This window comes from Colletotrichum gloeosporioides, assembly GCF_011800055.1.
Source record: "Colletotrichum gloeosporioides strain Lc1 chromosome Unknown consensus_8, whole genome shotgun sequence".
NCBI lineage: Eukaryota > Fungi > Ascomycota > Sordariomycetes > Glomerellales > Glomerellaceae > Colletotrichum > Colletotrichum gloeosporioides.
The window spans coordinates 164,169-184,906 of record NW_025544653.1 but is presented as its reverse complement, the minus strand read 5'-3'; the positions used below and the strand labels follow the sequence as shown (position 1 = coordinate 184,906).

Genomic DNA, 20,738 nt, shown 5'->3' with positions numbered 1-20,738 from the left:
TCATCACATCGAGTGGTATCATGAATGCACGCTCTCCCTAACCAAAAATGACGGTTCAAGACCAAGATCGAGGCATTTGGTGTTCATCACATGAACATCTCTCTCGGGCCAAGGGTCGTGTTGGTGCCCCCGATTTCTTGCTTGCGTACATCCTTCAGTCCTCGGACCTGACTTGAACTTTTCATAGGCTCTGAGTCTAGGCAACCGTCTTCTCGCCCTTCACGGCAACACCCTCAGACGGGATATCGCTGTCGTGGGCGTTTTCAACACTCTCGCCCTTCTTGAGGCCGAGCTGGCGCGTGTCGTAGCCGTTCGCCTCCAAGTAGGCGCGGAAGCGAGCGTCCTCGAGGGCGATGGTGTCTTGGCCGATGTGGGGCAAGCAGAAGAGGGCGAGGGCAGCAGACAGGACGCAGAGAGACGAAGAGACCCAGAAGGGATACTGCGCAGTCGCGACCGCGTTGTCGCCGGCAGCGGCTTGGATGTAGGGGAAGACTGCCGTTTGAGTCAGTACATACATCTGAGACGATGCTGACGGCAGATATCACTCACCCCAGGTGCCCACGAAGGCGCCGATTTTGCCTATAGCAGCGGCGATGCCGTAGTACTTGCCTGCTCAGCTGTCAGTATGTCTTGATCAAGCATTGACGCAGCCATTGCTCGGTGTTCACTCACCGCGAATGCCAGTTGCACAGGTCTTGGCCGCCAAGAGACCAATGTTGTTGCCGGGGCCGAACTCTCCAAGAGCGAGGAACACGCCGTAGACGACGACGAACCCGCCGACCATGCCGGGCTGGGACAGGTTGAAGTAGTCACCAGCCATGATGAAACCCACGATGGCCTGGAGAAACACGCCCAAAGCGAGGGCGTATCGGGGGCCGAGCCAGTCTGAGGCAGGAGCACCGAGCATGGTGCCAGGGATGTAGAACAGGTTGATCACAGTGTTCCAGCCGAAGATGGTCGTGAGCGGGGCCGTGTCGCCGTAGATGTTGCTCAGGATGGTGGAAGAGTAGATGCCGAACGAGTAGGCAGAGAACTGTATTGCTGTCAGCTCGAGACTACCTTTTCATGCTCTGATCAGTGCACTCACATCGTAGATGAACCAGATCAAGCTAACAACAAACAGGCGCCAGCCGTAGAAGCGGAGGGAGAGGAGGTACGGCGTCTTGGCGTGGCGCATCGAGTTCTTCTGGAATTCCTCGTTCTCCTTGACGAAGATGCGGAGGACGAACAGGAAGATGGGGAACACCACACCGATGCCCAAGCTGGTGCGCCAGATGGTGCTGTAGTGGCCGTTATGGCACGCGGCCGCGACAACGTACGGGACGAATGCGCCGATGACGAAGCCCCAGTCTATCATCGAGTTCGTGAAGAGGATGAAGAACATGTTGCGCTTGCCGGACTTGAGCTCTCCGGTCGACTCAGCGGCACCGACACTGCCAGCCGGGTACTCGCCTCCAATACCGATTCCGACCTGCCGAGCGCATGTTAGACGGGGGTTGTAAAAGTCGCCGCAGGTCGCAATCGCAGTGCGAATGTACTTACGAAGAATCGCCACGCTGCCAGGATGTTGAACATGCCTATGTCGTCACCCTTGTAGTAGGAGCCGGCAGCGAGCGCAGTGAAGACAACGAGGATGATAGTAGACACGAGCAGCGAGTTCGTGCGCGACCAGTGGTCAGCTAGCCAGCCGAACGCGAGCTGTCCGACGACCGTACCGGCGAAAGCAATGTCGCCGACGTACTTCTTCGCGTTCGAGTTCTTGTACAGGTCGCCATACTGAAGCGCAAGAATCGTCGTCACGGAGCCAATGACCTGTCGCATCCAAACACTGTCAATTACGTTGTTCCAATCACTCACGAACTGTGCGCGACACACATGCGACGGGGTGAGTGCTCACGTTGTTAATGTAGCCGTCGGAGAACAGACCGGCGCCGCATGCGATGACGGGGACGATCGCCTCGCGGAATGGCTTGCGCGGGGTGGTGTCCTGGTCGACAACCTCCTGCGCCCTGAGCTCAGACTCAGAAGGTTCCTTTTTCAGGAACCCCAGCATTGTGTCGACTGGACGATTCTCGTCGCGATTGGCGTTTCGAGGACGGTCGGCAGTGAAGCAGGTCTCTAGTCGTCGCTGGCGAGATCACCGGCGATCAAGACAAGACAAGCAACAGTTTGGGGCAGAGATAGGATGACGAGGTCACCGGGGGCGAGTCAAAAGAAGAGAGGGAGGCACAAAACACGAAGCGGGACTCTCAAATACCTTATATATCGGACGATCACAAGCCCATTGGAAGAAACACAGCCAAAAAGTTCGATCTGCGCAGCTGTCGGGTGCGACGCTAGAGCCAACATGCATGCTGCATGCCTCCCCCCACCAACGAGGTATCCTTCACCATCCAAAAGAGCTCCATCCCGAAAGGCGAAGGGTGTTTCCCCCGACGAGACGGGGCCGCTCGCGGCCGGCGGCCCTATGAGAAGCGGGAAAGCCGCGCGTGGCCCTTGTTCCCCCGCTGCAACATTATCGATGGGATCACCGAACGGGTGGCTTACACCGATACCACGGGGCCTTACGAGTGGTTCGCTTTGCGAAATGGGGACTCCACAGCTGGGTTCTGTTCGAGTCGTGTTGGTGCTTCTGCGCCGGTTGGTGATAAGCCCGGAAATGCGGCATGAGGGGGGTGGTGTTCCGGGCTTGGTCGACTCTTCGGCAGCACAGAGAGAGGGGGCAGGATGCGACAGGATCAAGTTTGGTGCGGGTACACGTGTAGAACGTTAGTCCTTCTCTGTCATGCGACCTGATTGTGCAGTAGTTCAGTTGGCCTTTTGCATTGGAAGCTGACTGTGAATAATTGCTCCGAGTGTTGCCCAATGGAGAATGTTTCTCCAATAGAGACAGCTCTTCTGAAAACAAATGACATTCGAAGCATCCCTGAGAACCGGGCTAAGCTTTTTAGTGCATTTCTGGGCAGGGCGCGCCGCGCCGGGAGCCTTTGCTCGGCGCAGGCTTCGAGTCGTGCAGGGCTGGTGTACAAGGTACAAACAACACTCAACCGAGGATAAGTCGAGTGCGGGGGCCTGAAGGTCATGGAAGATTCCCGTCACATCGAACAGTCTTGGCGATTGCTCAATTGTTATCTGACCTCGGTGGATTGGACAGAAGGATTGTGTCGAGTTCTGTTCGATCGCAATGTTAGGGGAGGGAAACAATGTTTTGAACTTAACTGCTCGTTTCTACCGAGAGCCACAAACAAAAACAAGTACCTGGATGAACCATCATACGCAAGTCACGCATTCCCTTGCCTAACGCAGCGACGGCGGCAGACGCAAGGCAGCGGCTTAAGTGTAACCTACCCTGCAGGATCGGCAGGGACGGCATTCTGAGTTTTTCAACTCGCAGTCTCTTTGAAATTCTAGGACCAATGAAAGTTTTTGAAAACTTCACAATGCCAGACAATCCCATCATCCATGTTGATGTCGTCCGATGACCTGGTTCACCCACGTCGACCTGTGGAGCAGCCGGGGGAGCTAGATCGCCGCGGAGGTGCACCCGGGCGGGTGCCATCAGCTCTTGCGGCTCAAGATCCTGCATGAGAGCACGTGGGAATGAATTGAAATGTGCCGTACCGAGTGGAATGGATGGCGTGAGCTGTGTTTTCCTTCCGTGAGTTTGCATCACCGGGCCGGGGTTGTCGGGGCCAATGAGCGGCCGTTCGCTGCCCACGTGGGCGCCGGTGTGGGCTCGTGGCCCGAGATGTCCGGCCTTCGATTCCGGCCCGCATACCCAGAAGGGACTATAGAAAATTGGTTCACAGAGGCAAATTCAAGAAATACTTGCTGTCCGCAGCATGGAGGCTTATTAACTCTGGGTTGTTGCGTTAGGTAGAGGGAGGTAACAGGTCAGCGAACGCGTAGATTCGGTAGTTGTCATGTCATGTCACGAGATGGAGAGATCAGTTGCAACGATGAGCTCAGTCAATCAGTTGAGGTGAATGAAGAACACTTACCTGAGATTCTAGTTTCTTCCTCGTAATCGATATTCCGGGCAAGATATTTCAATTCCATCTAAATGTTCACTGGCTTCTTAGCGGCACATTGGTTTTTTCTAAAAGCACCAGGCTGAACTCAAATATCCGTGATAAAGGCTCATTCCGTGCTGTTATAATCAGAATTTTTTTATGCTGAATAAAATCTGTAACTGTCATAAACGGATAATAAAGCTGAGGCAAGCTTGAGACAGTTTCTGTGAGCTGATTAGATAGTAAGTGAAATCTTCAGTTTGCGAGTACTAGTGCGGTGTCCCTTGCCTGATCAAACTGGTGGTAGTTCTCAGTATGAGATATCTACAGCTTTTAACTGCTTTGACAATCATCCACAACCAGTCAGACATCCAAGAAGTTGTAGTCTGTAGATCATTCCATACATTGAATAGAATTTCAAAGAGACGACTTTGACAGATAGAGACTTAGATCAGGCCAGCGTGAAACGTTAAGGGGTGCTTAGCCCCATCTAAAAGACGCATCTTTGCTTCCATCTATGAGTTTTGGGTGTGTACATCTTGGAGACAGAATCTGAAAGACCTTTGCTCCTTTACCAATCATCCAAAGCAAAGTCGGGAAACAAACCTGCTGAAAAGATTCTTTAAGGCTTGATTTGTGGCTTCTCCTTGCCATCATTTTCATCCTTGCCGAATGCACTTAATGAGCAGTCAATTCAAGCTTGCAGGTGCTTGTGCTGATTCAACTTTGCATCTTTACGAAGGCCTGAATATGCTGTTGAGTGCTTGCAGTGATTCACCCACCTAAATTTATTCAGGATGTTCGTATGGCCCTTCATGTCATGGCCATTGGATCTTCACAAGAGCGTCAAGCGGCCAACGCTCTGGAAGTCTTCATCCTCCAAACCCTCGCCCTAGTTCTTTCACGTTTGGAATGAATTATCTCAGAGAATTCTCCTAAGACCAGAGGACCCTACTTCCTTCCCTCCCTCCCACCTTCCACTCTTCCACTTCACCCAGCTACAAAAGTCGCCCCCATCCCCTTTACCTCCATCTCCCACCCAACTTTCCATCGCCAACCTGCAGCTCACCAAACCCCATTTGCAGCGTCAACGACGGCAAAACATTGCCATCAAAGTTGTAAGCATCTTATCTCCGTTTCACTTCTCCTCAGTGCGATGATGATCCTATCTCATTCCAAATCCAAGACTGCGTCAGCGGTCGATGCGGACCTTCCATTATGTTTCTGATCTCGCACCTTCCCCCCACAATCTGGGTTTCGTCCACGCAAGGTTCATCGGCTAACTTGCCTTTAATAGTTCAGGCTTCTTCTTACTTTTGGTCGTATCAGCAGACCTTTCTTGCCTCTCCGACTAACCTTGCGTCTCAATACGACGGCAGCCGCGTCCCAGACCCCTGACCTGTCCACAACTACTCATTCGCAGCATCGCAAGGCGACTGGCTTTGGAACCTGTCTTGATAGCTATGGTACGTACCTGCTCACATTCAACATTTTGGTCGCCGATTGCTGTGGTGATGACATCGTCGAGTGCTGGTGGTCTGATCTATGCTTGGGAGGGCAAGATGATTGATCCCTCTCGTGTCTGACCAGCGCTTTCCTCTTTCATACAATTCCCCTTGGACATTTCTCTCGAACTCTGGCTTACCAGGACGTGCCGTGTCACAGATTCTTACCATCACCTACCGCCTGTGGCAGGTTCTCTGGTCGCTCCTGCCAACCAGTACCACCCCGGCTCAGATGCGAGAAATGCTGCCCCCCGACAGCTATTTGCACCGTAAGCACGCCTGTTCTTCTTGAGATTTTACCACGATGATTCTGTCATGATGACAACCCGGAAGTAGTGCCCTGAAACCTGCTTGGAGGGCTGGATGATTACAATTTCCGGTGTCTGAACAGTCACGCTTGGCCCAACCAACAGTCCTACCGCCTGGATCTCTGCAGCATCTGACCATCTTCACAGAGCAAATTTTCTGGACGCCATCGGGGCTGATTCTCATCGAAGGCTGCCGTTTCGCCGATGAGCCCTTGATACCGCGACGTCTCAGGCGAATTCGAGGGCTCCATCCCATCACGCGTCGCGCCGTGACCCAGCTGCCATGGTGAGAAGGGCCCAAGAAGCCTGGGTTGATCGACGGAAGTGTCCCCTACGATACAGCTGAAGCGTGATGGCGATTTCAGAATAGTCACGGATTGCCGCGTTTGCAAAAGGCAAGTTCCCATTTCTCATCGTTGCCATTCATGCCAAGCCTCTGTTGTGATGACAAACTTCTCGCGATGCTGATCGCTGGTGCGAAGCGACCATGATTTCTTATTTAAATTGTCCTGAAATTCTACATGTCCTCTCCAGATTTTCACTTCGAACTTCCAAGAATATTGAACTCACGTCCACTCTTGCAGGTCTCGATTACAAGTTCGTCTGCAACACCACCTTCGGGGTTGAGGAATACCTTTTACAACACTCTACCGCTTAGACGCCTGGGAGACCGAGGTGTGGGTCCGTGGATAGAAGGATATCATGGGTGGCTTGCGGGTTTGGCCAATCGTGCCCTCAGCACGTGCGCGGTATATAAGACTCGCCTAGCCGGATTGAGCCTCGAAAATTTTCGGCAACCTCCCTTCTGCATCACCGCCACCACCAAAATGTGGTCGAGAGCTGTCATGAGGCTCTCTCAGGCCGGCAAGCTTGTTGTTCACATGGAAGCGATGCATCTGCTCGTTTGACACTGGCTGCCGTACTAACTACAGCATCTCTGGCACCAACCAAGTGGAAGGAACAGAGAACGCGTCTGGAGCCCGTCTGGGCACAAGCGTGATGACTGTTTGACGCGATAGCATCGCGGACCAGGTAAGCCAACTCCCCTTCTCATTTCTCATATCACTTTCCTGCCTCGCGTGATGTTTTCTCAAATTTAATTAGACGTCGAGATCCAGCCTACATCTGGATCTTTGAGATCAAAACCTAGAGCCTGACACCTGGCCTCAACTCTCATTTGAATGAATTGTCGCACTCATGTCGAACACAAACTGACATGACCATTCACAGGACCATTTTGTTCATGGGCAGGCAGCGTACAGCCAGACTGCGGGTGGGGAGGATATTTCGAAGCAGAACAGATCAATTGACTTGAATCATCAACTCGATTTTCTTCGTTGGTCCTCCATCGTGATGCGAAATGAGTGTTGTCACGAGACGGCCCATCAATTATGCCACTCTCATGTTTGCTCCGTTGCACAGATGTTAATCACGCCGTCAATGATCGAAGCCCACGCATCTTGGAGGTGCTCGCCACTCCATTGTAACGTCGAGGAAGTCATCTCCACTCGCCAGGAGTCGACGAAGTTCCACATGAAGAGCACGAAACTGTGTCGAGATGTCGCTGCAGAAGCCGTCGAACAATTCATGTTACGTTTTGACCTCTGGCTTCTGGCATGAGCCCTGCGCTTTCTTGACTAGGGTCATGGACCCTTGGTTTCGCCTTGATAGCCGTTCGCTGGATTCTTCGACTTCACGACCTGCTGTTCTACGTCCCCGCATCCCCTGTATCACAATCGAAGCTAACAACGTATTCGAACAGCTCCTCTGTTCACCCCATCTGTCCGCCAGGGACCACCCCGCGATCCATTTCCCCGAACGAAACACCGCGCCATCCGCGACTGGACCATCTCACCTTCAACATCAGATGACGGCGCGCACTGATACATCGCCAAGTCGAGACCGGCGGTGACGGCGCAGGGTAAAGTCTTCTTCGTCAGCATCCACATGGGACCACATTGTTGCCGTCATCAACCCCACGGTCCCCACATCCGCTGAACCATCCCCCGCGGGGTAGGCGATCGCGAGGGACCCAGGCGAGAACGAAACGCCGGCTTGAGCTGTGGATAATTTCTACGTTCTAGATAGCTCTACGTGACAGAGAGCATCTGATATCTTGGGGCCATTCTTGTCACGCTCCACTCAGGGAGCCCTTCAATTAGATGGCACATCTACACAGCCCCCGTGGGTGGATGAGATGCTGCAGCACATACGCTCGCAAGAGTTCTAGAATCGTGTTTGCAAGCTACATCTCCCCGCATCATCTCGACCAAGGCCGTAGTGTCAAGCTGACATGCACCGGCATCTCTGTCCATGATCTGGTTCAGGGATGCCGCGCCCAGACCCAACTGTAGTAAAACCCAAACTTGACCCCGTTTTCCTCCACATCACGCCTGATCTCCTCTTGCAGCCTATCAATATCCTTCTCAGACTGCATCGTCTCCAGTCCGCCGTCCTCGAGCACGCACACCATCACCGGCCGGACCAGCTCTTTGGAGATCTTGAGCATTGGCTCGCGCAGCATGTCCCTGGTGCCGAAGGAGTTGAATATCTTCTCGTCCACGTCCACGAACCCTGCGTCTTGGACGACGAGTGGTAGCCGGGCGGGCATGCTGCACCATAATTAGTGAAACCGACAGAATCCTGACATCCCAGAGCCAGGGGAGTTGTTCAGAGGACAACTTACAAAGGATCTCGTCCGACCTTCATGGACCACAATGTCGCGATCCTCATCCACTCATCAAAAGCCTTGCTGGGCGGAATTACCTTCCACACACCATCCCCCACCTCCTCCCAATGCAAATACCCACCCGGCCTCAGTAACGCATACAAATGCCGCGCCACAACCGCCCAGTCATCCTTCTTCATCCCCAGCGATATCAGCCTCACGTGCACCATATCAAACGTCCCGTGCATCTCCTGCGGAAACGGCTTGAGCGCGTTGTACTGCATCATCTCCATGTTCTTCGGCAGCTCCGACGCGGGTGGGAACTTGGTCGTGTCCATGTCGATGCCGCGCAGCTCCGCCGTCGAGGGCAGCTGCGCCGCCATGTCGCGCAGCCAGATGCCCGTGCCGGTCGCGAGCTCGGCGACCCGCGGCGCCGGGAGCTGGCGCAGGTGCGCGAGGATTTGGGGCGGGCAGAGGCCGCCACAGAGAGGCAGCCATACCTTGTGGTGGTTGTACTCGAGGCGCGCGCGCTCTGTGGCGACATCGCCGCGGTTGAGGACGTAGATGCTGTCGTCGTCGGGGTTCCAGCGTTTGAGGCCGGAGTCGAAGTGTGGGCGGGAAACGGCGGCCATATTTGCTTTGGTTTTGTTTCTGTGTAATTGGTAATTTGTGTCTACGGACGAATGGCATTGTCGCCTGAGGAGTAAGTCTGCCTTTAGACTGAACTTATAATCACTCACTCTGCCGGCCTCGCCCCGAAGCTGTCATATGTCGGCGAGATTGAGTTGAAAGCTCATGAAGCTTCGCCCAATCTTATGCAGGATCAATTATCACCCCCGAGCTTCAACAGCCCCTTTGCCTTTCGGCATTTTCTCCCCAAGCCCACCATTGGCGGGAGCTGTCCGCGAAGATGGGATCTAGATTTAGGAGAGTTCAGCTCAAACTCGCTTCATATGGCTCGTGGACCCGACGGATCCGACAGTCTGGCGGGCTGTGAACTCTGATTCTGATTGAGTTGCGCGACGCGGGAAACGTCCGGAGCCAAGGTGGGGTTCCGGAGCGTGGGCGCCCGGTCGGCGCGGTCTAAAGCGGCCCGGTGGGGTCCGGAAGACGACCGGAGCTTGATGGGCCCGGAAGTCAGCCGGAGCTTGATGTGACTTGGAGACTTTCACGTGGATGGTGTTTGGGTTCTCGTGAAAACGGCGGGACTGTCATCGTCTGCCAAGGACCTAAGCCAGTTGATATTTCAAATGGGCGAATCATGTGGCATGAGTTGCGGGAAGCTGTTTCTTTGTGTCGTCAAGCTCGAAATGAGGTTGGCGGTGGCTTGGGCAAAACATTCCGAAGCCGGCTCCATGCCAGATTCGGCCCCCGATCGAGTTCTTTGAGATATGTCTCTGGTTCCAGAACAGCTTATGGAGCGATAATGACCTGCTCGAATAAATACAGGGGCCCCTTATCTCATCCAACGTAGCCATGTTGACCTTCAGCTTCCCATCGAATGTTTACACGAAGCGAATTGTTCGGCATTGAGGGATTCATCAGAAATTCACCATGCCCATCGTCGGAGAACATGCATTCTCACGGGCCAAGAACTACGCCTACCCTCAGGCCCTGATCGACTGCGTCAACCAGGGAGACAACGTCACCTACAACATCGACGCCAATGACTTCGACTGCAGCTACTTTGGCTTCTGCAGTTGTCCGCGGATGACTGCTGAGCCAGACATCGCCGGTCGGGGTGTAAGCCATCAACTCCTTTACAATTATCTTTTCTCCACTAACCCCCATCGCGCACCAGGTCATCTTCGCCTTCGTCTTCACAGCCTTCGTGACCCTCCTCACAACAATATTCTGCCTCGTAATAGGCCGCACGAACGAGGAGCGCCAGACCATGAACCCGCTCGACCGCTTCTTCCGAAAACACGTCTCCGCCCCCGCGCGAAATCTCATGCACCGGCTACACATGAACCCCGACCTGCAAGCCCTCGTCGCGTACGATCTCGTCAACACGCTGAGCGACCTGCAGCTCGTCACCGGCATGGCCATCCTCGTCGCGGGGATGAAGCAGCTCTTCGAGGGGACGATATCCACGTACCACTTCATGATCGTCACCGACCTCGCGTGGTTCTGCTCGAACACGCACCTCTTCTCGCTGCTCGTCATCACGAGCATGCGCGACAGCGTCAAGCGCACGCACCCGGAGCGCTACAACGAGCAGAACATGGTCCTGCCGCGGCGGATGGCAAGGGCGTTACGGATCTTCTTCATGGCGACCACGGTCGTGCTGCTGCTCTACGCGCTGTACGTCGGCGGGTACGCCGAGATATACGAGCCCGGCCAGTTCCGCTGTCCCATGAAGTGCTCGCTCGGGCTACCCAAGGGCGGCGACCCGGCCAGCCTCATGATCGTCAACATGGTGATGATGGGGTACTTCTACGGCGTCAGGATCTTCATGAGCTCGCGCACGGGGCGGATATTCTGGATGGACCACGTGCGGAGCCGACTCATCGACAAACAGACCCAGCAATTCAACGTGCTGCAGCCCGAGGCGGTATTTGCCGTGCGATGGACGGAGAACACGGCGTGGCGGTGGTGCAAGGCGGCGTTCCGCGGGGTGTGGTACTTCTTCGCGTCCGAGGTCGAGACCATCGTCGGGTTGATGGCGTACTTCAGCTTCGGGATCCAGGCCGTGGTCGACGACCGGCGTATCGGGCACTCGGAGATGGAGCAGGACGAGAAGGACGAGGAGAACAGCCTGATGTTCAGCCAGCTGGTGCCCATCTTCCTGCTGATCATCCCCTTCATGGGGCTGTTTGAGTCGTACGCGCGACACTCGGTGGCGGACAGGGAACGGCGGTCGAAAGAGCTGGACGAGCTTGGTGCGTCGGACGGACTTTGACATGGGGGCACGGGTTGTTTGGATGGGGGGCAGCAAGAATGACGTATGATGAAAAGCGATTTCGGGTGCAAAAACTTTCAAGATACCAGGAAAGAAATGGAAAGGGCATTGCACATTTAAGCCGAACATCGGATGAGAAGGCGGTTTTGAGTTGGGCGACATGGAAGCATGTGCTTCGCTCAACAATGCGAGTGCGGCGCAAGGCGCGGTTGGGTTCATCGCGAGTCCCCTTCTCTTGCAGGGATGATGACGAAAGACGCAAAAGAAGAAGAATGGGTTTCCTCTTCCCGAGCTGACGGTCCTATCGAAACATTTGACACATCGACCGCCATCAAAGACCCTCATGCATGCATCGTCAAAAGGAAAGGTCCGCGGCCACAGACATTCGCCAACGATGTCCTGGATCTGCCAATGATCGGTAGCCCAACGCCATGAGAGGGCCTGTCAAGCCGCTCCTACAGGGCTCGGATTGCTGCCATTTGAGCTGTCCTTGGCCCGTTGACATGCGGGAGTGTCTGAACCCCTTTCCCCCTAACGCAAGACATTTGCGGGAGCCCAATGAACAGGCTCAGTCAGTCAGTTTGCTCTCTTAGCCTTTGCCGCTAGTACCCCCATCATCACGCTCTCGGCATAGCGGTGGCTGAGCCAACGGGGCGCTCTCCCGTGAGATCTCGACTAGCTCTGCGGGTGATTTGAGTGAGGTGGTTTTGAAACGATGCCAACCGCTGTTGAGCCACCGCCATGAACAATTCAAGAGGAATAGCAGTATGATTCTCTTCACCATCTGGAACATCATCATGCGGGCTTCTTAGGCAGCCACATTAAGCGAAGCCAGGGGGCGGCAAGCCGGGGGAAGACAAACGAGAAACATGGAGCTCGCCCCACGATGTAAGCCCACGAGCTTGTTTGGCACCCATGTTTCTCGCCTCGACATAGGATGGTGAGAAAACTCCCGAGGTCCCAACATCACGGGTGCATGCTGCATTCTGCACTCTCAGACCTCGCCGCACTGAGGACGCACTCCTCCATCATCGAGCGAACCGTCGTCATCAACGCCTTCACCCGTGCTTGCGCAGGACACCCGCCCGGGACATAATAAGCCAGCCTCGACCTGTCCGACTGCCCCTGTCATCATCTCCGCTCCTCCATCAATACAAGAGATCCTCATCTCACACAAGCCAAACCACACCACATCATACTCAATCTCCCCCCTCTCCAAACACCCACAATGCGCTACTCATTCCTCTTCGCCGCCGCGGGCGCGTCAGCCGCCTCGCTGGAGATCATGACCGCCCCCAACGCCGAGCACATCGGCTCCCCCGTCCGCCGCGACCTGGCCTCCTGCAACTCCGTCGCCACGGCCGTCCTCCCGCGCATCACCGACGCGGCCCCCACCCTTCCCGTCGACGTCGCCAACTACCTCGCCTTGTCGGCCTCCGTGACGGACCCCTGTTCCGATCCGACCATCACGGGCTCCATCGGTTCCGCCTACTCGACCTACGCCAAGTCCTTCACCTCGTGGAAGGACGCGCACATGAGCGACTTCCGCGCCGTCTGGCAGGCCTGCAGCGACGTCCAGGGCGTCGCGACCGTGTTGCCGCTGGGGACGGGCCAGTGCAGCTCGCTTGTTGCGGAGATTACCAGCGCCGGGCCGGTCAACCCTGGCGGCGGCAGTGGAGGCGGACTTGGTAATGGTAATGGAAATGGAGGCGGACGGTCTGGTAATGCGGCCGGTCCGAGGGAGACGGGAGCTGTTATGGCTGCTGCTGCGGTGGCTGGCTTTGTTGTTGCTGCTATCAACTAAGAGGCGAGATTGAGGGCTAGGTATGGATACATGATGGAAATGGGCATGGGCGACATTATACCAGCACTGGCGTTATGAATAGGTCACACAGTCTTAATACACCTACTTGTTTCTGATTAACTGTTGTCCCGTTTACATCGCCAACGAAAGTGTGATGTTTAGTGATGGTATCAAAGTCAGCCTGACAAGGCCAACACATTATCATTATTTCCAAATATCTACAAGAACACCTCTTCCGCCCTCACTGCAAGATGGCAAAATTCCACCCTTCCTTCGCGCTGTGCGAACTCTGCAAATTCCGCTTCAACCAACACCTCAGCTCCGTCGTGCCCTCGCCCGTCGTGACGTTCCCCCAGCCGGCGCCGGTGCACTGCGCCGTCTTGGAGCAGATGTCCATGCACTCGCCCATGCTGCTGGCCAGCATGTTGGACATGTCGATGGCCTCGTTGTCGCCCGAGTAGTCGACGCCGCAGACCCGCAGGAACCGCTTGTCCGAGCCGACGGGGCTGTAGAACGTGTTGGCGGCATCGGGGCAGAGGGCGTTGGGGCCGGAGGTTGCGGTTGGTGATGACGATGTCGTGGAGGACGTCTTGGTTGAAGTGGCGGGCGTCGTTGATACGCTTGACGCGGCTGATGGAGATGATGCTGTTGGGCTAGACAGAGGTGTCGTCGGGGACGCGGCGGCAACGCCAGTCGTTGGTGTAGGTGTCGCGGAACTAATACACAGTCAGTACATTCATCTTCATCATTCATCCGGAAAGATCATACCTCGTCCGCGCCGCGCTTTCATCCGACTGATTAGCCTTCGACGCCCCCAACCCCACGCCAACACCGACTCCAACACCCACACCGAGCACCACGAGGATAATCAGGCACACAAGCAGCCAGAAAACCCACATCCTCAGCCCGCAGCACTTGCGGCTTCTCCTATCCTGCCCGCGCGCCGCCCGCCTCTCCTGGTCGTACAGGCTCAGCCCGCGCTGGCGGCCACCACCGCCCTTCTCGCTCGGCGGCGGGGTGCCCTCGCGGTAGAAGGTGTACTCCTCGTTGTCGCCTCCCGGCGTCGGGTCGTCGCCGGCCCAGTACACGGAGGGGATCGAGGCCTTGCCGAAGATGGAGCCCTTGCCGCTCCGGACGGTGGGCGCCTTGCGGGGCGACGGGACGATGCGCTTGGCCTTGATGTCGCGGGGGACGACGGGGACGGGCTCGTCGGGCGGCGGAGGGAAATTGAACCCGTTCATCTTTTCTTTTGTTGGTTGATTCTGTTCCAGCACTTGGGCAGCAATCGTCAAATCCTTCAAACTCTTTTTGGGCGTGTGTTTGCTGGCGTCCCAGCTGGCTGGGAAATCTTGGGTTTCTTCTTTCGCTATGCCAAACGTTCCAGCGCCACCATCATCTCGGTCCTCCCGGGATACACGGAAAGCAATCCCTCCTTCCTTTCTTCGTTAAGCCTCTGTCTCTTCGTTGATGCCTAACCAGAGCGTGTAAAACAGTTTGTTTTGTGAGAAATGAGCGAGCGTGTGTTGTGTGAGTGCGACGTGGTTGTTCGCGGTGCTACCAAGCGAGTGCCGATCGTATTTGCGAAATCGTAATTTGGGGGCGGGAGGCAGATGGATGGATGGTGTTTGGGGCCAGGCGCAGCAATGCGATTGCGCGCGTTCGCTGGGACTCTGCCGCGATTCCTTTACAAACCAACAGTCTGCTGTCCCGGTCAACGTTCAGAAAACCAGTCCCCGGAGCGAAACGAGTGACGCCGGTGATGGGAAACGAACGACTGAAGGAGTGAACGAATGGAAGGGGAATGAATGAATGGATGGGATTGCGGGGTGTGGGAGGCAGCACAGTAAAGCAAACGAAAAGAGTGGACAGCGACTCGGACAGAGAGGGAGCACTGAGAGAGAGTTTCAATCGCAACCCATGATCCCTTCTTCGTTCGGAACTCTCTTCCTGGCGTGGCCGTCTCCCCCCTCGTCCCCTGGGGCCCTTCTTGTGTCATAACAGAGGGTTTTAAGACTCGTAGAGCGCTGAAAGTGGTGGTGCCCCTGTTGTGATAATTTCCCGCGCCTGGGGGATGATGTGACGGACTAAGCCGCTTTGGCACGTCCAAGCAATCGGCACCATGGAACGGCGTTGGGGGGTTCCGCAGGGATCATATCAGCAATGCGACTCTTGGAAGCCTGAAGGGGAAACTCTGGGTGGAGGATCCTTCGATTGGTTTTGCTGTGCTGTTGTTCAGGATGGAGCGGTTGGAGTAAAAAAAGACAGTTGGTTGGATGTTTCTTTCTCCAATTGATGTTCAACGGTGATCGACACTGATGACCCAAGACATGGAAGATCTGATTGTCTCTTTGCCATTTCTTCCCGCCCTCCTCAACTGACAAGACAGATCTGGGCTTGAACAAGCGCGGCTCACCTGAGGAGATGCGATGTCACTCGACCAAACGAAAACCACCCAACCAACGAATTCGCTACCGAAGAGGCAGACTCCCCCTGGAACGATACGCTCGGCGGGATGTTTTCCACGATAAGAAAGGCCCCATCTCCCGCTGACGAAAAAAGGGTCTTAGCGCAAGGGTTGAGGAACTAGAGCAGCAGCCCGTTGCAGTCAACACAACGACGGCGCATGTGCGGCAAGCCACCCAGCCATTGGATTTGGGGGACGCCCCCGAGGAAGTGAAAGTGACGCTGGAGCGCGACGCGAAGGAATCGCCCTTTCGCGCAGGCGAGGGTTTGGGGGTTTGTTGGCGCCGGAGGTTTTGCCATCTGCTCCCCCTTCATCCTGGCCTTCTTTGCGGAGAATCTTCTTACGGATGCAGACCCCCGAAGAATTGGCGAGTCCATTTCCCTTTCCCGTCATCGCACGGGATGGGCCTTGCTCTGCATCCGGTCCAGGCCCCAGTAGCTCGAACATCTGTTCTCCTTGGCTTGCAACTGTGCGATTGCTGTGTCTGTGTGCACGTGAGTGAGAGGAAGCGTGAGTGTGAATGATGCGCTTCGATCGCTTCCGCCTTCCCACCAACGGCTGCAGCGCTACACGTCGCACACAGATCCCGCGCCCACCGCGTACGCAACGCAACGCAACGCACACTGGGCGCTGGAAAGGGTGGCGTTGCAAGCAAGAGCCTCACAGATATTGGTTGGCCGAGTCACTTGATCCAGGCTGCGGCAGGGTAAGGTGAGAAAGGAGCGGCGACCAAGGAACCAAACAATTGATTCGGTATGGGAGGAGCAGGTTTTTGGGGTGCAAGTGCTCTTTAAGTGAGGGAGGTAGGGAATTACGGATACGCTGCGGCGTGGGTGTTTATGTTTGTGGCTAAGAAAAGATGGTCAAACCAGGCCAGCGCGTCGAGTTTACGACTCAGTGAGTGGGAACGTTCATCTCAACTTTTCGTCCCAACGGTGTCCCTGCGAACGAAGTGCGCGAAAGAGATGAGGAGCCCAACCTGCCACACGTTCCTGGAGCTGTCCTGAGTCCTGGTGGCGGGATTCCCGCGTTCTCGGGGCTGTCTGCCTGTGTCTGTTCGAGCTAAGAGAGAGAGAAATTTGACAAAATTTGGCCCTGCTCAAGGCTAGAACACGGGAAGGAAAAAAACAAGGAAAAACAACAACATCACCTTCCGTATTGGCGCCCGATAATCAAACCGTCAAAGCCCAAAGCAGCCGTTCGCTGCTCATTTGGCATTGCATTCCAAGGCCAGAGCCCTTGTCAATTGGGAGAGAAGGAGAAAAAAAAAAAGCCCAGGCCAGCAGCGGAGGGCAGAAAAGAATTCCCCGACGCAGGCCACGGCAGGCTGCAGGAAAGGAAGAAACATGCCAACGCGGGCGGCGCGCAAAACACGGTACAACCTTCCAGAAGGAAAACATCATCTGCCGGGCATAACCAAGAGAAACAAGCAGGTCTTTTTTCCCACGGGAAATGAGAGAAGCTGGACGGACGGGGGTGCATCGTTTACTCGTGTCGTCGCATCCAGGGAACATCTCTGCAAAGGACCATCAAGTTCGTGCTGCCCTCTTCCCTTCCCGCGGCCCGCCACCGGTTCCAGGCTGATCGCTGCAAGTCGGGCGTAAAGTGGTGTGGATCGTCTCCACGGATGACCCGGCATTCCGCCCATCGGGCACCAATTAAGCCAGCTCGAGGCCAGTCTGCTCGCCTTTCTGCGCATCCCTTGGGGATTGACGTCCTGCCTTTAAACATGACCGACGTCCCGGATGCGGATAGAGGTTGCATGCACTCCCGCAAGACCTTTCCTTGCTTTGTTGTTGTGTTGGCATTGGATTGCATTTTTTCCGGCGGTTTTCTTTTATTGTTGTTGATTGATTAAACGGCCTGTCCTTACCGTCTTCATTCACCTCGTCCCACACTGCACCACCACCCACCCATCCAGAAAAAGAAGAAGTGTTTGAAGCCATCGTCACTCTGCAGCTCCCAAAGAAGAAGTCCGTTGTGGGGTTGCGAAGGGAATCAAAGTGTTACTCGACCTGAATCTGCGACTGCTGCGAGTCTGAGCCGCGCTGCACTGCAACATGTCCTCCACCCGGAGCTCACGGCCCCACCCGTCGAAGGGCGCCGACAAGAAGGCCCCGCCCTCGGAGCCGACCTTCGCCGCGCCGAAGCCCGTCCGCCCTGCAAAGAGCCTGCTGCAGGCGCCGGCACCACAGTGGACCGACCGCCCGAGCCCGCCCGGATACACCAGCTTTCCGCCACCACCGAGCCCGGCACCGGCCTCCGCTAAAGGAGGCTCACCAGCACCGCGAGGATTGGTGAACACGTCTTCTGCAGGAAACAACGGCAACCGCTCGAACCTCCGCAGCCCGGGGCCGAACGCGTTGACGAGCTTCCCTCCGCCGCCTCCGACGCCGCCGCAGACCGATGAACCAAGCTACTTTCCCAAGGGCGCCGTTGCATCGGCCCCGTCTAGCCAGCTGAAGAAGTCTACTTCCGCCTCTGCCACCTCAACCACATCAAAGACCAAGAGCCAGACCACCGTGTCCCAGACAGAGCTGCGTCCAGGCCACTTCGATATCGACAACCTCGAAGAAACCCTCCAAAACCTCCGCTTCGCACCCTCGCCCATGCTCTCCACCATCTACTCCGTCCCGTCCACCCCCCGAGAGGAGGTTTCCACCCCCGACTTCACCGCCAGCACCACGTCCTGCTTCACCCCTCCCTCAACCAACCCAACCCCGGAACCAGTCGTCCTCACTCCCCGCGCACTCCCTCCCCAGGAACCGCTCACCTCGCCAACCCGTCCCCGCGCAAACTCCCGCAGAGCCACTCCCCCAAGCCGGAAGCGCGGCCGCGGCGTCGTCGCCTGCATCGACACCCCCGTCACCTTCCCCTCCACTTGGTATACCCACCCGGCCGCTCCCGACTTCCCCATCTGCTCCCGCTGCTACGAAGACCACCTGCTCGGCACCCGCTTCGAGAACGACTTCCGCGGCAAGCTCTGCGAGGACAACAAGCCCCGCGCGTGCCGCTTCAGCAAGCCCCGCGTCAAGGACCACCTCCTCCAGCAGGCCCTCATCACCGGCCGCATCGACGACCTCACCGCCCACCTCCGCCTCCGCAGCGCCGTCCCCGACTGCCGCGGCACCGCCGGCGTCCCCGGCTCCGAGGGCACCAAGTGGCTCCGCCCCAAGAACAACGCCGTGCCCAACATGGTTGTCTGCCGCGCCTGCTACGAGGACCACATCCAGCCCTTCCGCTGCGCCGCAAACTTCGAACCCGCCTCGCCGCAGCCCGCCTCCGACGTCTGGGCCTGCGACCTCGCCATCCCCTACATCCGCAACATCTACAAGACCAAGGCCGCAGACGCCCACGACTGGAAGGGCTTCACCACCGCCGCCGCGTCCCGCATGGCCATCACCCCCTGTGCCAAGCGCCAGAAGGTCGCCGTCGGCTCCCGCGAGTGGTTCACCCCCTCCACCGGCAACATGAAGGGCGTCCTCATCTGCGCCGCCTGCTACCACGACCACGTCCTGCTCTCCGGCGAGGAGCACCGCTGGCGGCCCGCCGGCGACAACCTCGCCTCCCGCTACGGCAGCATGGTCCACTGCACCCTCGGCCACTTCAACATCGGCATCGCCATGTCCCGCGCCCAGGAGACCCGCGACTTCGCCATCTTCTGGAAAGCACTCGACACCGCCGTCCACGCCGACTTCTGCTCCCCGGCCGGCATCCGTGACGGGACATGGTACACCTTCCCCTCGCACCCGCCGTCCTTCTCCATCTGCGCCGCGTGCGTGGCCACTGTCGCGGAGCCCCTCGGCCTCGCCGCCTCCCTCGTGCCCACGTGCGGCGTCGCTCCGGGCACGACGCACCTCTGCGCCCTCAACCCGGACGCCTCCCCGCGCTTCGCCGCCTACCTCGCCAAACTCCTCGAAGGCTTCTTCATCGCCGACACGCGCCCGCTCGAGACGTACGCCCTCGAGTTCGCAAGCCTGCCGCTCTGCCCGCGCGACGAGGACGCCCAGAACCGGCGCTGGTACGGCTGGAAGGACTGCACCATCTGCCCGGCGTGCTACCACGAGTTCGCGCGCGGGACCGCGCTTGCGCCGCGCATGCAGCTGAAGGGGGAGACCGCGCCGGTGAGTTTGATGTGCGAGATGTACTCGCCGCGCATGCGCGCGCTTTACGTGGAGGCGTGTGCCAAGGGGGATCCTGCGGAGTTGTTGAAGGTGTCGAGGAAGAGAAGGGAGGTGTATGTCGAGACGGTGCCTGTGATCCGGGAGGCAATCGACGAGGCGCAGATGGCGCTCGGGAGACGGCGGTTGTCGAATGTTGCTGGCTCGCCGACGGGTAGTGTGCACGATATCTCGATCAAGGGGGTGTTTTCGAGTGCGGGTCAGCAGCCTGCGTCGCTTGCGGCTGGGTTGGTTTCTGGGTCGAAGGCGCTTGTTATTGAAAAGCTGGAGAAGAGATGGAGGGAGGTCGAATGAGACGTTTGTTGGACTGTTACTGTTTTTCATTTGTAGTTTGTGTTTGCAGAGATACCACTTTTCGAACATTATACTTTTAAATAGAACAAAACTTCACTTTGGCATCTGACTTGTCTCATCCCGCGGTGTCACCGTCCAAGAATGTGAGGAATGCGGGTTACGATCGATGCTTGTACGCTGCAGAAGTGTGTTTGTGACAACTAACGACTATCCTCGACGTCCTCGTGGCCCTTATTTTTCAACCTTCGGTACACCAGGCGGCGTTTTCCCATCGTCGTGGAATCCCCTGGCGCACCCATTGCATTTATCCTCGCCAAAGAAGACCTTGGCCGTGCACCCGCAGAAGCAGCCGCAAAGCTTGGGCGTAGTGCCTACTTGAGACTTCATGTCGTTGATTTCGCGGCCTGAGAGTGTTCGCGAACGGAGTAAATTGGCGCTGGGGTTGGGGCGCATGAGAGAAAGAAAGTTGACGAGCTTTGTAGGTGGTGGTTTGTAGTTGGGCGTTATCGACATGGAGAATGACTTGGTCGACTGCTAAATGACGACCTCTTTTATATACTCTTTGTTTTCTAGATCTATTCGCGATTCACTGCAGGAGG

At 56.6% G+C, this 20,738-nt stretch overlaps 5 protein-coding genes across 5 annotated transcripts; 2 read left to right on the top strand and 3 right to left on the bottom strand.

The window, feature by feature from the left end:
- Positions 1–196: 196 nt before the first annotated feature.
- Positions 197–2,053, bottom strand: GCG54_00010389 (Glycerophosphodiester transporter GIT2; the record flags this gene model as incomplete). Its single annotated transcript, XM_045410314.1, has 6 exons — positions 197–492; positions 550–609; positions 673–1,033; positions 1,088–1,471; positions 1,543–1,812; positions 1,862–2,053. The coding sequence occupies 6 exons, from the start codon at positions 2,051–2,053 to the stop codon at positions 197–199; spliced, it is 1,563 nt and encodes a 520-aa protein (XP_045270212.1).
- A 6,096-nt stretch (positions 2,054–8,149) lies between these two features.
- Positions 8,150–9,126, bottom strand: GCG54_00010388 (N-methyltransferase tcpN; the record flags this gene model as incomplete). The annotated part of the gene is made up of 2 exons (XM_045410313.1): positions 8,150–8,438; positions 8,513–9,126. The coding sequence occupies 2 exons, from the start codon at positions 9,124–9,126 to the stop codon at positions 8,150–8,152; spliced, it is 903 nt and encodes a 300-aa protein (XP_045270211.1).
- Positions 9,127–10,048: 922 nt separating this feature from the next.
- On the top strand, positions 10,049–13,200 carry GCG54_00010387 (uncharacterized protein; the record flags this gene model as incomplete). Its single annotated transcript, XM_045410312.1, has 3 exons — positions 10,049–10,237; positions 10,296–11,376; positions 12,665–13,200. The coding sequence occupies 3 exons, from the start codon at positions 10,049–10,051 to the stop codon at positions 13,198–13,200; spliced, it is 1,806 nt and encodes a 601-aa protein (XP_045270210.1).
- Positions 13,201–13,441: 241 nt separating this feature from the next.
- GCG54_00010386 (uncharacterized protein) lies at positions 13,442–14,441 on the bottom strand (the record flags this gene model as incomplete). The annotated part of the gene is made up of 2 exons (XM_045410311.1): positions 13,442–13,916; positions 13,969–14,441. The coding sequence occupies 2 exons, from the start codon at positions 14,439–14,441 to the stop codon at positions 13,442–13,444; spliced, it is 948 nt and encodes a 315-aa protein (XP_045270209.1).
- Positions 14,442–17,724: 3,283 nt separating this feature from the next.
- Positions 17,725–20,139, top strand: GCG54_00010385 (uncharacterized protein; the record flags this gene model as incomplete). The annotated part of the gene is made up of 1 exon (XM_045410310.1): positions 17,725–20,139. One exon carries the CDS (start codon positions 17,725–17,727, stop codon positions 20,137–20,139), a length of 2,415 nt encoding a protein of 804 aa, XP_045270208.1.
- Positions 20,140–20,738: the final 599 nt, after the last annotated feature.